The sequence below is a fragment of the Equus quagga genome, chromosome 8 (assembly GCF_021613505.1).
Source record: "Equus quagga isolate Etosha38 chromosome 8, UCLA_HA_Equagga_1.0, whole genome shotgun sequence".
In the NCBI taxonomy this organism is placed as follows: Eukaryota; Metazoa; Chordata; class Mammalia; order Perissodactyla; family Equidae; genus Equus; species Equus quagga.
In genome coordinates, this window is record NC_060274.1 from 82185934 (window position 1) to 82205916 (window position 19983).

Here is a 19983-nt window from a genome sequence, read left to right on the forward strand (position 1 = left end):
AAGGCACTCTGTCGTTCCTCCTACCCTCCTATCAACCCAACCAGAGGACTGGATTGGTAGGGGTGAGCGCCTCCACCTGCCATCTCCTGGGGCACTGAAGAGGAAAGAGGCAGAAGGTTTAATGAAACACATCTCTGACTAGCCCGAAGAATCAGTCCATAATTCATTTTAAGCAGAATGATCCTCATACCCTTAACTTCTGTGGTTTAAATACTGAGGCTTTCTTTTCTGCAAATAATGTTATTTACTCACCATTATGGATTGTTTTTGCAGGGATACAGATTTGTGCAGATAGTATCCATTCTCATACACTTGTGACCATCAGCAAATTTTGGTGAATGGTTGGCCAGGACTGAGTCAAATTTGAGGTTATTAATAGAATAGAACATTTCTGAAATTTCTTAACAAATTAGCAATCATTTTAAATAAGTCAATTGAAGAAGTCTGCTATCCACTAAGAATGCATAATTTGCCAGTTAAATGCAAGAAATCTTATCCATCAATTTAGCTTAAATAGCCCTGTAGCATCCATAGACACAGAAAGCCTTGTAGCTTTGTATTATGGGCCTTGAAAACATGGCTTTATAGAACCCAAGGTATTTGGCAGAAAAGGAAACCAAATATGTGTATACACCTACTCCTCAATCCAATTGGTCTGAATCTTCAAAAAAGAAAACCCTAAAATAAAAAGTTCGGGGTGGGAGTGATGTACAGCACAAGTGAGGAATGTGAACCTGCTGGCATGTAAAGATACCCCCTATGACACGCCAAAAGTAGAAATCTTAGCTAAAACATAATGGATAGTATTTTAAGTGTATGGCAGAACTCAAAAGCAAGAAAGGGACCCTATGGATAAAAGAAACAAAGAGGGAACTCAAATCCAGAACTTAAGATAATCAGGCGCCAGAGCTGAAGAGCCCCAAGGAGGAACTGGATCCGGATATCATGACCGAGAGTGGGGTTGAATGGATGGGAAGAGAGGTCTCCAGTCCATAACCTAGGGGTACTTGAGTTCCCTGCTTACAGCCCAGAATGTTGAAAGGCTCTTCTGTTCAGGAAATAGGGACTAGGACAGTTCCAGCCATCAGCGAAGAGACATAGCAAGGAAGCTGTCTATCCAGCCCTTAGAAGCCAGAACCCCAAGTGGGCCCCAAAGCCAGATACAGAGTCTGAATCCACACCACCATCACCATCAGGAATCCTGAGACAAGAAAGCAAAGTGTAGAAAATGATATCAAAACTGGTACTTGCAGAGAAAAACAGAGAACTGCCTTATAGTTAGTTGGTAACTCTTGGTATGTGGGATTCCTACAGAAATAACTCCCCAAAAAAGATGAGCTTACCTTTAAATATAAAAAGAAAATTGAGATAGTGACAGAATGAGAAAATCTAAATTATTTCTAATAGGAGTCCCAGGAGAGACTAGGAAGTATGAAGAAGTATTCAAAGAGCTTATGGCAAAATATTTCCAAAATTAAAATGATCTTCTTATGACTCATATTAAAGAAATGCAGAGTCCCAAGCAGAGTAAATAAAATCAAGTCCCAGACATATCAAAGTGAAATGGTGGGACAAAAAAGACTAAGAAAAAAATTGTTTTAACACCGGAGGAAAAAAAGATTGGCTATAAAATGACTGATAGCAAACGTATGAATAGTAATAAATGCCATGAGACAAAGTACTGAGGGAAAACATTAAACCAGATCATCTCACCAGATAAACTATCACTTAAGCATGAAGGCAAAATAAGTACGTTACAAAAAACTAAGAGTTGGCTACTCCTGGAGCTTCTCTAAAAAGAATTATCAAAGGAGTTACTTCAACAAGAAGGAAACTAAACCCTGAAGGCAGATGAAGCACTGATAAGTTGGTAAAACATTTTGGTAAATCTCACTATGTATTTGACTATAAAAATTACATAATTTTGTAACCAATTTTGAGGGTTGGCTGTGGAGGGGCAAAGTAAGGTGGAACTAAGAATATTAACCAAAAGTTATATGGAAGATAGGGCAGGAATTGGGGAGTTGTTAAAGGTTTTTGTTTAAAATATTGAGTACTAAAAAGAACTGAATGTAAAAATTCCAAAATAAAGATTAGAGTCCAGCATGAAGATATGACCTGGTTATCTTTTCAAGATTAAGCCTAAAGCCCCTGGCAGCCAATTCAGTCTTTCACTTTAAATGAATGATGCTCCTTTTGCGTTTTTCTAGAGACATCTAAATGGGACAGATACATCTTTTTCTATGGAAGACTTATTTCAGTTGCTTTCATCATCACAGCCTGAAAATTCAGTGGAGGTAACTGGACCTTTGGCTTTTATCCTTGCAGGAAAATATCTGCATTGACCTCTCTGTGAATAAATATAACCTTTTTGCCTGGGTGACATAATTTGAATACTTATATAATAGCATCTAGTGTGTTATTTAAACAGAGACTTAGGATTGCTTTTTATAGAAAACACTTCAACTTTGGAGAATTTATCAAATATGTATACTGTTCGTCCTTCCAGATTATAACAAAGATATAATCAAATAATTCATGTTGAATCAAAATGGCAGTAAGCATTTGACAAACTAAACCATGGCTTTATTTTTCTGGCAGCCCTTGTGTCTTGATTGTATTTTATGATGCTGGTCTAATTGCTTAAAAAAAAAACCACCCCTCCCAGACTACTTTACTATAGCTGTTATTAACCATGACCTTCCACAATGTTGCCAATAGCTAGGATGAGAATTGCATTTTATAAAGCAGTAAATTACAAGACTATATTATACTTAATAACAAGACCTTTTAACTTAATCAAGTTTTAAAAATTTCCATGATATTCAAAGAATAACTCTTTCGAGTATAGCATATTCTAATTTGGGCTTACATCACCTATTATGTTGCCTGTATTATTGAACTAGGTAAAATTATTCATAGCCAACAGCATATCTCTGTTGGTGTAAAGGAACTGACAAACGTGAGGAAAGAAATGTTGTGTTAGATACTGGAACTGCTGTTATGTGTATTTAAAGTGTTCTCCCTTCCTTTTGCAGGGCATCTCACTGGGAGATATTCCTGCCCTTCCAGGAAGTAGCAACGATGGCATGAATTCCTCAGCACATTACAATGTAAACTTTAGCCAGGCTATAAGTCATGACGTGAATCTCCATGAGGCCATGTTGCTGTGTCCTGACAATACATTTAGAAGAGATCCAGTAGTAAGAACTTCACAGCCACAAGAACCATTGCTGCAGTTAAATTCTCATACCACCAACGCTGAACAGAGCCTTCCTGTAGCTAATTTGACAGCATTCCTCCCATTTGTTGACAATCAGATGAGGAACCTAACAAGTGAAGACTTTCTACATGACCTCAATATAAACATATTTGATGAGATAAATTTAATGTCTTTGGCCACAGAAGGAGATTTTGATGCAATGGAAGTTTCTCAGCTTTTTCAAGAACCAGATTCTGATTCTGGGCTTTCGTTAAATTCAAGCCACAACAGCACCTCTATCACCAAGTCTAATACCTCTCACTCTATCTGTGAAGAAGGCGCCACAGGATATAGTAGTGACCCTGAATCTCTTCCCCACCATAACTTAGAAGGGGCTGTGGGAGGTAACTACCCAGCGCCCATGGGTCACAGGAGTGACTCTGGTTTTTGTGGGGACCTTGCATTTCAACATGTATTTCATAACCACACTTACCACTTAGAGCCACGTGCCCTAGAATCCAATTCTGAATCTTTTTCATGGCCTGAAAAGCCAGAGAAAATGAGTAGGTACCTCAGTGACACAGAAAGAAACTTAAGCCGTGATGAACGGCGTGCCAAAGCTCTACGTATCCCCTTTTCTGTAGATGAAATTGTCCGCATGCCTGTTGATTCTTTCAACAGCATGCTAAGCAGGCACTATCTGACAGACTTACAAGTGTCGCTCATCCGTGATATTAGACGAAGAGGGAAGAATAAGGTTGCTGCTCAGAATTGTCGTAGGCGCAAAATGGACATAATTTTGAATCTAGAAGAGGATGTATGTAACTTGCAAGCAAAGAAGGAAACCCTTAAGAGAGAGCGAGCCCAGTGTAACAAAGCTATTAACATAATGAAACAGAAACTGCACCACCTTTATCATGATGTTTTTAGTAGGTTAAGAGATGATGAAGGTAGGCCAGTCAATCCAAACCAATATGCTCTTCAGTACAGCCATGATGGAAGTGTTTTGATTGTACCCAAGGAACTGGTGACTTCAGGCCACAAAAAGGAAAACCGAAAGAGAAAAAGAGAAGAAATTGAAGATGGATTCCATTAATATGCATAAAGCAGTAATGTTCAGAAACTGAAGTTCAGCTCAGGTGTTATATCTTAAGTACTCCTACTTGAATCACTGAGTTAAGGCTACATTTTGAAGTTTATTATGGACAAAAATTTAGGACTTCAAGATCAGACTTGTGGGACATTTGGGGGAAACCACTTTCCGTGAAATCCTCCTACGGCATTATATGCATGATTCATAAGTAGTATGTACAAAGAATAAGGTGACACAAAACCCTGATATGACTATCCACTTTGGTAGCCATTTTTTAAATAAGATGGTCACTTGAAAGAGAGCAAACACTGGATTTAATTATTCAGTTTTTATATGACTTGAAATGCTAAGTAGCCTTAACATTTTCATTTAGCTTGTTAGCACTGAAGTACAGTGAGTGAGCTTTTCCAAAAGTATTTTAGTTTGGTTTTTATGAATACTTAAATTATAACTTTTTCTTTTTGTGGAAATAAATTTTATATTTCAATTTATAAAAAAAGTTAACTTTTACCTTTTATACAGAAATCCTAAGCAAATTTACTTGGGGTATTTTTCCTCCGAAATACCCACATTCAGGAAATACAGGTGAATATGTAGCAAATAGGGCAGCAAAATACTGATTTTTAAGATTTGAACACATCCATCAGACTCAAGCCATGCTGAAGTCAACATACATTAAACTGGTAAGGGAAATCCCCCCTTGGATTTAACACATAGAATATTATGTAAAATAAAAGCAAGGTGCCAAAAAACAAAACTGGGGTTTAATTACTAAGGGTGCATTCGGTTTTAATGCCTGCTGGGAAATACCTCTACAGTCAGAGAAGGGTTTAGGCCTCCCTCCAACTCATGTAGCTTAACGTGAAAACATTACAAGCCATACAAGAACACAAACCAACAGTACGGGAGGTGTGAATAGATGAGCATAGACTATAACCCGAGAGAACTGGAAATACTGAAACCATATGGACGATTTTTAAACACAAACAGGGCAAAAAAGATTAACTATTTGAACAAGAGGGTTTTGACGATGAGTTACAAAGTCATTAATCCTAGAAATAAGGGCATTTGAAATGAAAACTCACTGAGACAATTTCTTGAAGACTGTTACCCCAGATTGTCCAGGTTTGAGAACATCAAGATCAACATGAATAGTACTCGTTTAAGGTTTAATTTCAAAATTGAGAATCAAAGTTGTCAGATATTATTTCTGCCATAAGAATCATTGCCTACATAGAATAGCACAAGTCAAGGGATTATGTTGTTACAGAAATTGTTGATACAGTCTGGATTTTTAATTTTTTTCCATGTTATATTGGGCCTAGGCATTTCAAGTCCTAGATTTCACCAGTAAAATGCTTCTAGATACAATCACACTTCTAATCAGTTTTGTACAATGACGACTTTCAAAATCTGTCAGGTTGTCTTTTTGAAGAGAACACACCTCAATTTTTTTTGAGGAACATAAGCCCGAAGCTAACATCCATGCCCATCTTGCTCTACTTTGTATGTGGGATGCCTGCCACACAGCATGGCATGACAAGCAGTGTGTAGGTCCGCAACCAAGATCCGAACTGGCCAATGAACCCCGGGCTGCCAGAGCATAATGTACAAACTTAACGGCTGTGCCACCAGGCGAGCCCTCCTAGCTTTTGATATTTAGATTCATTACACGTTCAGGGCATATCACCCACGGACATTATTTCAAGGCTACAATATGAAAATCTACAGTACCAATTTACTTGCAGTTTTCAAAACAAAGTAACCTTAGTCGATTATCAAGGACCTACTTGGCATTCTCTCGAAATCCCTGAAACTATCAATACCACAATGAAATAGAGTAGATCATCACATGGGCAAGAATAAAAGGCTTGGAGTGAGCTGGGACTCAAAAATATTCTAACTGAAGCTGAGTCTATAAACAGTTTGAATTAGGAAGGTATTTGGTGCATTGTAACCAAGACAAATTTTCAACAGCTAGTTTCATGTCTAGTTTGCCACGGGCTGGTTTACTGACAATGATCACCTCACATGAGAAAATCACAATAGATTCAAGGAATGTAAACTTAAGCTGTTTATTAATCCATCCGTACTCTGGGTCTAACAGTAAAAACCTCACACCGAGATTTTATTCTGAACTCCCTATTTGCTGATTAAGAAACTGATACCCAGTTCGACTAAACTGTTCTGCTAATCCAGTAGTCTTAACGTGCAGTTTATCGTAGTGTGTTACAAAATCTCATTGAGGCCAGCCCCCATGGCTGAGTGGTTAAGTTCGCATGCTCCGCTGCAGCGGCCCAGGGTTCCGCTGGCTTGAACCCTTGGTGTGGAAAGGTCACCACTTACCCAGGCCATGCTGAGGTGGCATCCCACATGCCACAACTGGAAGGACCCACAACTAAGACTGTACAGCTACATACAAAGAGCTTTGGGGAGAAAAAGGAAAAAAATAAAATCTTTAAAAAAGAGAATCTCCTCTATTTAGCTTCAGATTTTAGGAACTGGTAACTCTGAAAAGGTCAAACTCTCATTTAAGTTGTATGCATTGTACTGAGTAAAACCACTGAAACAATCTGTCCACTTCGGTCTCTTACACATTTCTTAAATAGTGGAATCAGTCTTCAGTTAATCTGACCAAAACATGGATACAGTCCAAGACTTACTTGAGAAACAATTCCATCAAAACCAAGTTTAAGGGGTAAGTGGTGATATACACCAAATGTGTTCCAAAGCAGGTTGTGGCATTTAAAAACTCAAAAACCTCAAAAGAACCAATTAAGAACTAGATAATTGAGATCAGTAATGTTTACTCATTCATTTAGTAGTTTGTGTTATTAGCTCTTGACCTCTTTGCAGTACATTTTCCTGTAGGCACTCTTGAATTTAGGGGATTGGCCCCAACCTACTTTCCATTTTGAATTGATCCCAACATACAGGTAATCTTACCTTCCTTACCTACAGCAAGTAAAATTCCTGGAATCATTCCTCCAGTATAGAATTTCTTGAGTTAAAAGCGAAATGAGGTCAGCCAACCAGATGTTCAGTCGTTTGTCCTTTCCCCTATTAAAACCTTTACATTTCCTTTGGAAGCCAGCAACAGGTCATGTTGAACACCGTCACAGGTAAGATTAGAGTATCCGTCAATGTATATTAACCCCAAGGAGTGCGTGCTTAACAAGATCTGCCTATTTGGGTTCCCTCGAGGCTGTTTAGCACCGACCTTTAGAATATAGCAGTCAGACGTCAACTAAATGGCTACAGATCTAAGCCCCAGAACAAAAAATGTCAGCCTACAGTGCCTCTATTAGGACTGAATCACAAATACTTTTTAAAGAGTACTTTTATTTAAATAGAAGGATCAGTCTCTTCTTCTCCCCCTGACCCGCCATCATCTTCAAAGAAATGAATTTGCTCCTTTCTTGGGTAATCCACTCACCTCACTGGTTTGCCTCGTTATCAGAAAAAAACACCCAGTTAACACAGCTAACAAAATCATTAGTTGGCATTAAAATTTTATGGGCTGTATCAACCATCTGGACACATTAGTTCCAAATCTTGACCGACCGATTTAAATAAAATTAACAAGACTGTACATGTACTTTAGGTATACTGAGATTAGTGATGTTTTCCACCTTCTGCAAAGGTACACACCCACTTTTGAACTAGCAATTATCATTACTAAGTAACCGAGACATGATTCTTTTAAAGTTCCCCTAAATTAGCTCTCAATACTTTAGCCCAAGTTAGCAGAATCACTTTTGGACCAATTTACCTCATATTTACACACCAAATTGGGCTACTGAAATCCTTACAAGGGAGACAGAGTGATGAAGTTTCAAAAACTTTCACAAGAGAAGCACTCCAGTGTGGGAGCCAGCACCCAAGATGGCTCCCAATAACACTTGCCTCTTGGTAGACATGGAAGTAAAACATACCCACATTATGCAACTATCAGGATACAAAATAGTGTGAATTCTAAATACTGGTCATATTTTGAGGCTTCCTGTTCTTTTTGGGTAGCTAAGGGGGAAACAGCAGCAACTTCCAACCCTGTCAGTGGGCCATTGTGAATGCAAATTTTCTAGTCCCAGTCATGTTTTCCTTGCCTGCAACCTTGGGCTTCAGCCAGAATCCCACAACTAAGTTGCTCCCAAATCGTTGACCCAAAAATACTGTGTGAGGTAACAGGTTTATCATTGCTCTAAAACTGCTCTAAGTACTGAGGTAATGTGTTATACAGCAGTAAGGGTCAAGCCTGAGAAGAAAACATAAGACACCATCCTATACTAACAGAAGTTATTTCGTCCTTTTAGAAGACCCTAGGGTTATAGATAAGCTACCTTAAATCTCAATTTCTAAAAAAAAAAAAAAAAAATTAAACAGCTCAATACACAAAACACACACGAGAAAAACGTCTTTGTTGAATATTCAACAGTATGGTGTTTCAGTAAGCCAGTTCATTTCAGATTATATATTATTGAATTTTATCCCTATTATTTGTGCTGGTTAAGGGTTGGGTATTTTAAGGTTGTGTTACAGCAACTTATTTTCTCCAAAGTTCAACTTCTCTGGAGCTAGACATTTTTTAAATGTTCAAAATTATTTTTCTAATAAATTTGAAGCGAAGTATTCGAACAAGTTTCTGATGCAGCTATTTTACACAAAACAGATCACCTCTGCCATTAGTTTGACTTACCTGTGAGACATCTCATATTATCAAAACTAAAAGAAACTAGTTAAAATAAGTCAACCTTTTTTCCTATTTTTCTTCTTTCATTATTTACATAAATGTCCAATAAGGAAAATCACTGCTTGTTATTAAATTTCATCCACCATGTTTAACCCCTTTAAAAAGGTAACCACTGACACTAAGTGTAAAATATAAAAGAACACTTGAGAAACTAGTGTGACAGATTTTGTCTCAGTGCTTTGCAGAGCCACTTAATTTGAATCATTCTAGCTGGTTAAATCTGTGATGATTTTAAAACCACCACCAGCAATGTTAAACATACAAGATAAAGCCGGAAAACTACAGCAGCATTCAAACGCTGAGTATACAGTGTATAAAGAATGGCATTTTATTAGGACAGCCAGTATGTCCACAATGCATTTCTCATTTGTCTATCAATATTCTAAGAAAAATGGCAATGTGTTGCTTTGTGAAACTGCTTTAAGTCTAGGGGATGGCAATCCTTTAGACAACTGAATGTTTATAGAACAAGATTCACACATTTTATGTGTAAACATTACACCAAGTATTTGGATACAAAAGTATTTATTTTATAAACTTTATATTTAAAATAAAATTTTAATCTGTCTACTCACAAAACCTAATTTAAAACATGATACATTTCTCTCTCTAGCCAATTTGATGTTACTCTTTTACAAACAATACTCAATTTGTAAATGTTTTATATTAAGAACCTGTACTAAATGAAGTTTGTATTTTATCAGAAAACATTTCCCTTTAATCTTAAAGAGTGCTTTTTAAAATGAAGGCACCAACAAGAACTACTTTCAGATGGTACAGAATTTCTTATTTCTTGAAGACTCTGTGGTTGACCACTTCTTCATTAGTTACCTGCAGCAAGACACCTTCCTGCCAAAGGAAAAAAAAAGTATCTGAAGAAGTTTATCATGTTTGTCCAAAGAACCTAAATAACTTCAGTGGTGGTCTTAGGATCAAAGAAGACTCACTGGTGCATACAGTAGAATATGCCCTGATTTAATATGCCACATTCCTGAAAAGGCAATAAAGCCAGGCAACCAAACTCTGATGACATTTAAGAAATGAATTTCAGCAGCCAACCTACATCTCTCCTATAACGCAGGGGATTGGGAGAGAATTACCACATTTAAACCTGAGTATTTAGGACTGGATACATAGAGGATTTATAATGTAGAGACACACTTTATTCATTAAAGTATAAACTATTATCTGAAAATATAGATTGAACTTTCTCCTTAGCCTGATCCTGATAAGCATGTAAAGCTAGAACAACCGTATCAACAGAACATGTAACAGAAAAACACGTCTTTATTTTTAATAAAAACTCCTAGTTCACTCAAAATGCTTGATCCAAGAAATGTGAATACACAAGGGTGTAACGATGGGAAATTTCATGATTCATTGAATGTGCAGCCTAACTTTTACCTACCATTTTACTACCAACACCACTGAAGGAACCAAGAAAAGCTTTATTAATGATCACTTGGCTTGCCTCAGCTGTTGAAATGAAGCACTTTACAGTCTTTGTGGCAGCAGAATATACTTGTCCATGGTTCATATCATTGCTAAAATTCCAGCAGGGAAAAAAATGATATGTTAAGCACCTGAATCTTCATAGAGGGGGAGGGGGGGTGGGGGAAAGAAGGAAAAAAAGGGAAAAAACCAAAATAATTTAAGTAAATGACAGATTGGAAAACAGGGTTTATAAAATTATTCTCTTGAGTTTATAAATTGTTAAACTCAATTTATAGCTATGTTAAACTACATAAGAACCACTATACTGAAAGACCATTGAAGAGTATTAGTTTATCTTTTGGGGAGGAAAATTAAGAAAGGAAAAGTAAATAAGATCTTACCTAAAGAAGTTTAACTGAAGCTTAGAACTATTTTGCTCTACACCCTCAGCTTTCGTTGGCATCCTTATAAACTACTGTAGTTAAAGCTTTGTAGAAACAGCACAGTTTTTTAAGACTGGCTGAACTTAGTAGCCGTCAAGAGTTCTCTTGTACTAGACCTGTATCCCTGAAGAGTACCTCGCTGGGGTTATTTCCTTTCCTTGCATTGAAGAAGCAGCATCTAAAAGATCTAAAAAGGTGTTTCTCCTTGCAGAGATATCCCTTAAGTTATCTAGATAATTTAATCCTGATGAATTGCAGACAACACACTTTTATCTGACCAGCATTTATCTTACACAAATATAACAACAGCTTTGCAATGGACCTTAATTATACTACCCACTCCTTAACTTATTTAAAATAAAAAGTCTATAATTACACAATTTCCTTTAGAATTATTTTATTAAATCATAAATGTACAACAGCTTCTTAACTCTACACACGCACTTAAATTTTTTTAAAGGAAAAACGTTATGTCTTATTACACCATGATCCTGGCTAATAGCTTTTCAAAACTTTGAGAAAAATCTTAAAAAAGGTTTCACATGTCACCTGAAACTTACAAATTTAACATTATCAAAGAAGGAATGCTTCTACACTCTTACAAAGACCACTAGAAAGAAACAACAATTAAAAAGCTAAGAAACTGTCTCAAAGGCATTTTTTTTACAATCCTTCCTCCACAGTAAGGTAATGTTATTAAATAATCCAATCCATTCACAAAATGGCTCTCTGCATCTGCTCTGGTGTCTTCTGCCATATCACTGCATATTTATGCATGACTGAGATAAGTTTCCTTAACATTGTTATTTCGATAACCTGAAGCTGTTCTGTTACCTCTGGGCTCTCATCCTCTCCTATTTATACAGTGAAGCCTGTTTCAACAGAAGTAAAGAGTAAAAAAAAAATAGGTTATGAAATTATCCATCTACCCAGATTTTAAGGAAAGATAACATGATCCTAAAAAGCTTTTACTCCTGGCAGCTAGGTCTCCCAAAACAATAATACATAAAACTCAAAAGCTACTTACCCATGGCAAATAGGAAGAAGCTCAATATCGGCTTCTCCCTCCATAACCCCCACTTCCTCCACTGCCTCCTGGACCATAGTTTCCTAGAATTGTTAGAACAGCAAGAGAAAGCAAACTTACTACAATTTCCATAATTATCTTAACACTATAGTTGACTATTTTATAGCCACACACTCTTCAAAACAGAGAGATCATAACCCATCATTTCCAATTAACCTAATTACTTAGGAGACAAATTATCCAGATTCATAGATATTCTAAGTTCGTGCTTTAGAATTAAAAACACTTTACTGATGCTATTCTTTTAGAGGGTTCTCTACCACAATCATTTGGAGTTAGTAACGGATTTTTTAAAAAAATATGCCAACCACAAGAGGCAAAAGAAATTTGGTCCTACTAAAAATTTTCTCAAGAGTAACTGAAACAATGGTTTGAATAAAAGCTTGGGATTATTTACTATATTCACTTTCTAAGAAACAACTCATACACATTTATACCACTTGTAATGTGCTCAGCAATTGTGTCCTTCTCTTAAATGAGCCAAGGAAAAGGAAAAAAAGAACACCCACCCGAAATACCTAATCTCCTTTCCCAACTCCTGAATGTTTCACACTACTGAACATCTCATGTCAACCACTCGGATCCCCCCTACTGACGTTACCATTTTTTGCTTCCACAAAGTTCCTATTTCAGTAACAATATATATGAAGGAAGTTACCCAAAGATAAATAAACTAACAATTAGCAAGTCATGAAAGACTAATCCTTTAACCACACAAAATAATTTAAATAATCTAATCAATTACCTCCACCATATGGTCCCCCCATGTTCCTGCTACCACCAAAGTTTCCACTCTTCATTGGACCATAATTAGAAGGTTGCTGGTTATAATTTCCAAAATCATTATAATTTCCACTTCCATAATTTCCTGTAAAAGAAACAAAAGGGGACTACTAGGTTTTGCATAATGAACATCAGAACAATATAATCAAACATTAAACCAATGATACAGCTAAGTATTTAGGACAAATCTCCCACAAAAAATAAATGATCAGAATAAACGTGAACACCTATCTACAATTTGTAAAGGCAACTAATGACAATATCAAAATGAAAAATCTCACGTGTTAAAAGTCATTAATTTCAATCCAAAATCCCACATAAAGGTTGCAGGTGAATTTTTTACCTCCTCCATAGTTGTCATAACCACCTCCGTAGCCCCCACCCTGGTTGCCATATCCAGGTCCTCCACCACCATATCCTCCTCTTCCTCCTCCATAACCAGGGCTACCTCCAAAATTGCCACCTATTATAAAATAAGCCTTTAAGTAATTACTTAATATTTTCAATGCCATTTGAACTGTCTTATCACACCCATTTCTAGCTTTCCAAAACACTTATTTTTTATAAGTAAAATATTAATTCTATAAAATCTTTTCTAGAATAGCCTCAAGGGCAGAACAGAGCATCTTTGGTAAACATTTGAAGGCAGAGAGTGCCTAGCCACAACCAACAAAATAAAACCTTTATAGAGAAATACCCGTAATGCCAAAGCTCTCCTCTAAATCTAAAGATATTAAGGATTCTGAAGGCATCTCCAACACTTATTGGTATTTTGTGTAAGGGTTGTGGGGGCAGACAAGAGGCAAAGCCTAGTGGGAGGAAGAAGAGCCACATCCTCCTACTGGTCCAATAGATCCCAACTCATACTTCCCTAGAAATCACCATGTCTCTTCAACCATATGCCCACCATCCTATTTGTGAGTAGAAATGGGGGGGAGGACCAGAAATTAGCAAACTTGCATGTAATTCAAAACCTTTAACTGGTACAGTTAGTCTCAAATTACTTGTAGTTTAAATACTAGAATTCATCATTCTCATTAACACCAAATTATTATTTGGATTTCAAAGCAAAGTTGGAAATGATGAGACGTAGGAGTAACTCAGTCATGCCCAATGAGTGGCAAAACCAGAAATAAGGTTTCTATTACTAGCTCACAGTTTTAAATGTCCCTTTCTTACTGGGACATTTGTCAGCAAGTATCAACCTTTTCTGTACTCCAACAAAACACATATTTTAATATATCACTTTATATAACAACACCTACAACCTCAACTGGACCCAGGAGCACGCTTGGGTGTTTTAGAAAACTTCCTTTGGGATCTTTTGGATGTTATTATCATGGGGGATTCATTATCTTAAGAGCCAAGGAAGACACAATTGCTCTCACACTCCCTTTACATTTTGATCTTGGTTATATCCAATAGTCTATGTTTTTCCAGGAAAACAGAGTACATAGAGTATCACATCTATGTCCAATTCTTTTGCTTGAGAAACAACGGGATATCATGATGCCATCTTTAAATTCTCATTTAAAAGCCACCCAAATGATTCTGCAACTTATACTAACAACTACAAATATACTCTAAGCTACACAACTAAGATGTAAAGTAATTATAAAGGAAAAGTCATACAATTGAACCACTATCACAAAAGCCCTTTATAAAAGAAGTAAAACTAAGGAAAATTTCATGTATACACTAAACCAGACAAACATACAGTGTGATTAAACCTTTAAGTCACATAAACTGAAACACAGAAGAAACTGACCTCCAGGCCCTCCTCCATACCCATTATAGCCATCCCCAAATCCACGACCGCTTCCATATCCATCTGTTGGGGGCAGAAAAAAGATAATCATTATTATACCTTGATCACAACTCACTTCCTTACCCTGCTTTCCTCCACATTCTCATTAGTGATCTCTGGATGAGAATTACTACTACGACCCATCTCCCTTATGGTGGAAAACTGGTGTTACGTGTTTCTTCTTAAAAATAAACACACAAAAGGGTGTAATTAAATCTCATTATCAGGATAACTGTCTCATTTTGGGGCTCGAAACTCGGCAAGCCTCAATTTAAGAGATTCCACTTACACACAAGAGTGACACTGGATAGGGACTTTCTGTTGACATCTCTTTACCTTAGATAGATACAAACCTTTTTAAGCCCACAAGCAAGACTCTACAGGTATTGACACTCACTATTCAGGAGTACCTTGTGATTTCTAAAGTAGTTACGACCTCATTTTACCTTTTTTAAAAATTGGAGACCATAAAATGATCTCTACGACTGACTGAATAGTTGTAAGATTATGTTTTTTAACTTCTACCTACTGCTTGGCCAAATCAGAACTTTCCACCAGGATACAACCTATGTTAAAGACTTAAGCATAACTTCTTAAAATCAGACAGGATTTCCTGATTCTAATGAAAACTAAATCACTTTCAATCAAGCACACTGACCCTTCTAACACTTAGAACTTGAACTTACCAGATCCTCCTCTGAAGTTACTTCCAGGTCCTGGTCCAAAATTTCCACCACCACCACGAGAATCTCCAAAACCAAAGTTGCCTACAACAAATGTCTTGGTTACTAAAATTCACTTACACAAATAAATTAAAAAAAAAACAAAACAAAAAAAAAACAAAAACAGAACTTAAGTTACCTCCTCTTCCACTTCTAGAACTTTGGACTTCTTGCATTTCTTGTCTAGACAAAGCCTTTCTTACTTCTGCATTATGACCGTTGATGGTATGGTATTTTTGCACTGGAATAAAAAGTTCAGACTCCTTTAAATCAGCATGCTATAATACTAACCAACTTATGAAGTTCACCTCTTATTAAAAGCTGTAGGCATTAACATACGCAAAATTTAATGAATGAAGCAGTCACACATCTAATGCTTACAGACACTTACACACAATCTTATCCACAGGATCATGGTCATCGAAAGTAACAAATCCAAAGCCTCTTTTCTTTCCAGACTGTCTATCAGTAATTATCTCAATAGTATCAATTTTCCCATATTCCTCAAAGTAATCTCTAAGATGATGTTCCTCAGTATCTTCTTTAATTCCACCAACAAACAACTTCTTTACAGTTACATGAGCCCCTGGTTTTCCAGATTCCTGAAATGGAGAAAAAAAGTCATCCTAATAAAATAAACCACAAATATGATTGAAAGCACACTATCCACATACCAAAGATGGCTTCTACCCTATGATAAATTACCAGGTAAAGCAACAGCTTATGAATAAGACCCTAGTCTTTTGAAATCAAAGTACAGAAATCCAACACAGCTTTAATAGGGCAAAAAACTTTGACCTGGATACAAAGAACTTACCTGTTTCAAACACGACATTCTAATCTTCCGTGGGACAGAATTTTCTTGACATTTATTGCACAAAGAAGTTATATTTTGCTCACCTCTCTTGCAACAGCACGTTTTGGCTCAACCACTCTCCCATCAATTGAATGAGGTCTTGCAGCCATGGCAGCATCAACCTCAGCCATGGATGAAAAAGTTACGAAACCAAATCCTCTTGATCTTTTGCTTGCAGGATCTCTCATTACCTATAAAACCAAAGGGGAAACTTTATCATTTGATCTCATTACTTGTGCTATGAACAGTATATAACTCGGTGACATTTATGAAGAAAACAGATTTAAGTGATTTTTTCCATGATTTACTACACATTTTAAACACAGAAGTGCAACAGAGGAAGAACTACTATCAGGTACTTTTGTCTTTAACGTACCACACAGTCTGTAAGTTTTCCCCATTGCTCGTAGTAGTTCCTCAAACTTTCTTCTGTGGTTTCAAAGCTCAAGCCACCAATAAAGAGTTTACGGAACTGTTCCTTTTCTCTCTGCAAAGGAAAACACCATTTCAATTTTTATTTACATTTTCTCTTTGTATGCAGGAAATTAAATTCTTAAATATGAGGTGACCTGCTGGCAGAGTACCTTTTTCCTCTCCAAAGGAACAGTTTCTAAAGTTTTCTGGGGGGGAAAAAAAAAACTTACATCAAATTTAAACCATATGTTAAACTGCATATTAGTTGTGTTACACCAAAAAATTGCCTCAGCTGAACTACACAAGTTTCAAAGTCATTACTCCTTGATCTAAATTTACTTCACATTAAATTATTTCAAACCAATTTAATATCATTAAAAACACTTTCTGAAGAGAAAAGAGCAAATCTATTCCCTGGTCATCGAAGGGTTAAGGATTCTTATCAAATCTTACCAAAATTTGCATTCAATTCTATATTCCACAACAGAAAAGTTAAAGTTAACTTTTAAACACTCAGTTTAAATACTTTTTCTTTTCAACATAAAACCTACTGGTTCCTTACTTATAACTCAATAGTTTACCATTTATTTCACAACTCAGTATCCGAACACTGACATTTATTTTCCTTTCACTGCTCCCCCTGGTGGCGAAAATAAGGCATCTCATTAAAAATGGTTAAAAAAATCATTCTTTCCCTCACACTAAACTCTATCGGGAGAAAAAAACGTTCAGTGTTATGTTCCAAAACATCCTTAAAATTTACCTCTCTTCTGAGCAAGGCAGGTATTTTCTTTACGACCATTGGTCTCTAAAGCTGTAAAGTTCTAACATAATTGACTTTTATGGGCACTCCCTTATTTGGTATTTAAATAAGTACAGAAACAAACTGATTATTGAGCTCATAAACAGTAACAAATAAGTTCACTGTAATCATCTTTTCAAAAACCATCAAAATATTTAAATGACCACTACAACTACCCAGTAGTTACACCTTATAAGGCTAACATTTAGGCCTCACAATTTTTTTTTAAAACCTAAAAGCTCAAATGTATTTAATTTAGTGGCCATCTGGCAAACTACACAGCACAAGTTATCTCTAATTCTACAAGTGGGGGGAAAAAAAAGCAGCCTAGGCTGAAAGCTTTTAATCCCTATAAACCACAAAGCAATTACACTGCATGAATAGCCCTGTATCTTGGGCTGTCAGTTAAAGAATGGGTCATTACATTTGGTTTTCAGTTGACTAGCTTGAAAAAACAAAAAATATTCAGAAACCAGAATAGATCATAATGTCCAGGACAAACTGCTACAAGTGTGTAATTCAACTAAAACAGTAAAACGTTAACTTTCAATACAACAGTACATTTCTTATTTCCAGCAAATAGCATTACAGTTCTCAACGCACAGTTCTATGGAGATTTCTCCCTCTAAGCAGGATATTCTTCCAACAGTTCAGAAAATACAGCGCTAAGATAGCAACTCAGATTTTTTTCCTGGATAGTTAACTGTTTTCAGGATTCTGAAAATTCTTTACAGACTAAATTACTAAACTAGCTTCTGAGATATTTAACAATCTGTCAAAATGGTTAGTTATACAGCATATTGATATTTGGACTCATTAGCTTTATTTACACCAAATAGTAAACAATTCTTTTAAAACCCAAATAAACTACGGAGATTAAAAAAAAGCACATCTACAACAATGTTTACAAATCACTTACAAAAGGCAAAAACTCATTACTTACCTCTGTTTTTTCCAAACTTACCCGATGTCCACTATCGATTACAAACAAAGTTATTTTATAAGCGTGCTTAGGGTCAAAAATACTCAGGGAGACCCCCTTCGCTTGAGACCTTATGCTTATCAATGTAATGATCAACCACGATTGCAAACATAAATGAGAAAAGTGACAAAGTTCAAACAGAGCGGCCTAGCCTCGAACAGTTCTGTATCCGGCAACACACGCATGGAAGGACCGAGCCATGTTTTAACCAAAGCACAACTGATAAAGTCATTTTTCAGTCGACTTTCCTCAAAATTTCTGGCTTATCACTTACAAGGATCCGTGGTCTTATCTACTAAGGAGTAAATTTCCCAATAAAAATATTACTCAAAACACGAACAAGCCCTTTAATTCAAAGGGAAGCCGACAAGAGAAAAATCCCCCCCATAACCTCCTTCCCCGCTGCCACCCACGTAGCCAATACTAATCTGATGGCTCCAGATTTTGAGTATTTCTAGATTTTCCTGCAATTCAACCACCTCTTTTTAATCACTGCAGACGAAGGCAGGACCGTTACGCAGAGAAAGCGGACGGGAAAAGCCGCCGTGGTCCCCGCGGGCCGGCTCGCCTGGCCCGGCCCGGCCCCGGCGGCGCTCCCGCTCCCGCCGCCGCCCGGCCCCCGCCCGCTCCGCGCGGCCGCAATGGCGCCATTTCATCGAGAGGAAGGGAGGGCGCCTCGACCGAGGTGCGCAGGACGCTAACGATTTGAGCGCCCAAAACACCCGCAATCCACCTCAAAACGCCGTGAAAACAGCCCGAGAAGGAAAAAAAATCGTTAACCACGTCTCCTCTTCGGTCAGGGAGGCAAACTAACAGGATTCGGAGGTTTAAAAAGAAAAACGCTGCGAGGAAGGAGAGAAATGAAAATGGCGGCCGCCAAATCCGGTTCCCGGGAGAGAGGGGGAGGGGAAGCGCCGCAGCCTCACACACGAGGCCCCGAAACCCGCCGAAACGCTCATGCGGTGTCGCCGGGGCCCCCAATCGGCGAGCTGTAAGAAGGGAACGCGAATTCCCGCCCGGGCGCCCGCCTTTCCCCGGAGCGGGCCGCGTCCGCCATGTGCCAGTTCCCCATCCCCCACCCCCAGCAAAGGGAAATGGCGCCGGCAGGCCGAGGGTGGGGAAGGTGGGGTCCGAGCAGGCCTCCGCTAACGACTCCTCTTCAAAAACATTCTGAGCCCAGCGGCTTCTGAAGGGGCCAGACTTCACCGCCGCTCTCCCTCGGAGGCGGGCGGCCGACTTCCACCGAGGCGCCAACGGCCTCGCCATGCCCTTTCCAAGAACTCATTGATTTCAAACCCGTTACCTCCATCGCGGACTCAGTCGCTTCAGCCCGATTTCCCGCAGCCGAGCGAGATGAGAGAGATCTCCGCGGACGAACACGGACCGGACTCGTCCTGGCGCTGTAGTGAGAACTGCCGCTGCTTGAGAAACAACACCGCTAAGAGCACCTCCGCACGGGACCCGGCGCCGCTGCTACTGCCGCTAGAGCCGCTGCCGCCGCTTTTCTAGAACCTTCCCCCCGACTAACGCGTCTTCCCCTACGTCAGGCCGTTGCGGAAACGCCCTAACCGCCGCCACTGGCGGGAACGCTCTACGTCCTCCTTACGC

The 19983-nt window shown here is 38.0% G+C and overlaps 2 protein-coding genes across 8 annotated transcripts in view; one reads left to right on the top strand and one right to left on the bottom strand.

Moving 5' to 3' along the window:
• The window catches only part of NFE2L3 (NFE2 like bZIP transcription factor 3), a 30362-nt gene extending 25310 nt beyond the window's left edge, over positions 1-5052 (top strand). The window contains exons 3-4 of the mRNA XM_046670541.1: positions 2211-2297; positions 3039-5052. Of these exons, the coding sequence (XP_046526497.1) occupies positions 2211-2297; positions 3039-4298 (1347 nt within the window). The 3' untranslated portion in view covers positions 4299-5052. The remainder of the gene's footprint in view (positions 1-2210; positions 2298-3038) is intronic.
• A 4501-nt stretch (positions 5053-9553) lies between these two features.
• Positions 9554-19900, bottom strand: HNRNPA2B1 (heterogeneous nuclear ribonucleoprotein A2/B1). 7 transcript variants are annotated; one of them, XR_006889895.1, is made up of 14 exons: positions 19679-19900; positions 16762-16797; positions 16554-16664; positions 16222-16368; positions 15713-15923; positions 15461-15562; positions 15286-15366; positions 14561-14623; positions 13136-13255; positions 12755-12877; positions 11950-12032; positions 10881-11109; positions 10454-10589; positions 9554-9894 (listed from the first exon to the last, which is right to left on the bottom strand). XR_006889895.1 is itself a non-coding variant. In XM_046670543.1 (12 exons), exons 1-11 carry the CDS (start codon positions 19682-19684, stop codon positions 11971-11973), a joined length of 1062 nt encoding a protein of 353 aa, XP_046526499.1. In that variant the 5' UTR covers positions 19685-19900; the 3' UTR covers positions 9554-9894; positions 11950-11970. The 7 variants fall into 7 exon arrangements, 4 of the variants coding, with proteins under 4 accessions (XP_046526499.1, XP_046526498.1, XP_046526501.1 ...); XR_006889896.1 differs by lacking the exon at positions 10881-11109 and having other exon boundaries at positions 10517-10589; XR_006889894.1 differs by lacking the exon at positions 10881-11109.
• Between the last annotated feature and the right edge of the window lie 83 nt (positions 19901-19983).

What these genes read in the sequence shown, in the direction of transcription:
- HNRNPA2B1 (XM_046670543.1), bottom strand. An exon ending in TTCCTTTGGAGAGGAAAAAG is followed by an intron (nt 16,665 to 16,761) that starts GTACTCTGCCAG and finishes TTTCCTTTGCAG; the next exon opens with AGAGAAAAGGAACAGTTCCG. An exon ending in TAACTTCAGAGGAGGATCTG is followed by an intron (nt 14,624 to 15,285) that starts GTAAGTTCAAGT and finishes TGCCCCCAACAG; the next exon opens with ATGGATATGGAAGCGGTCGT.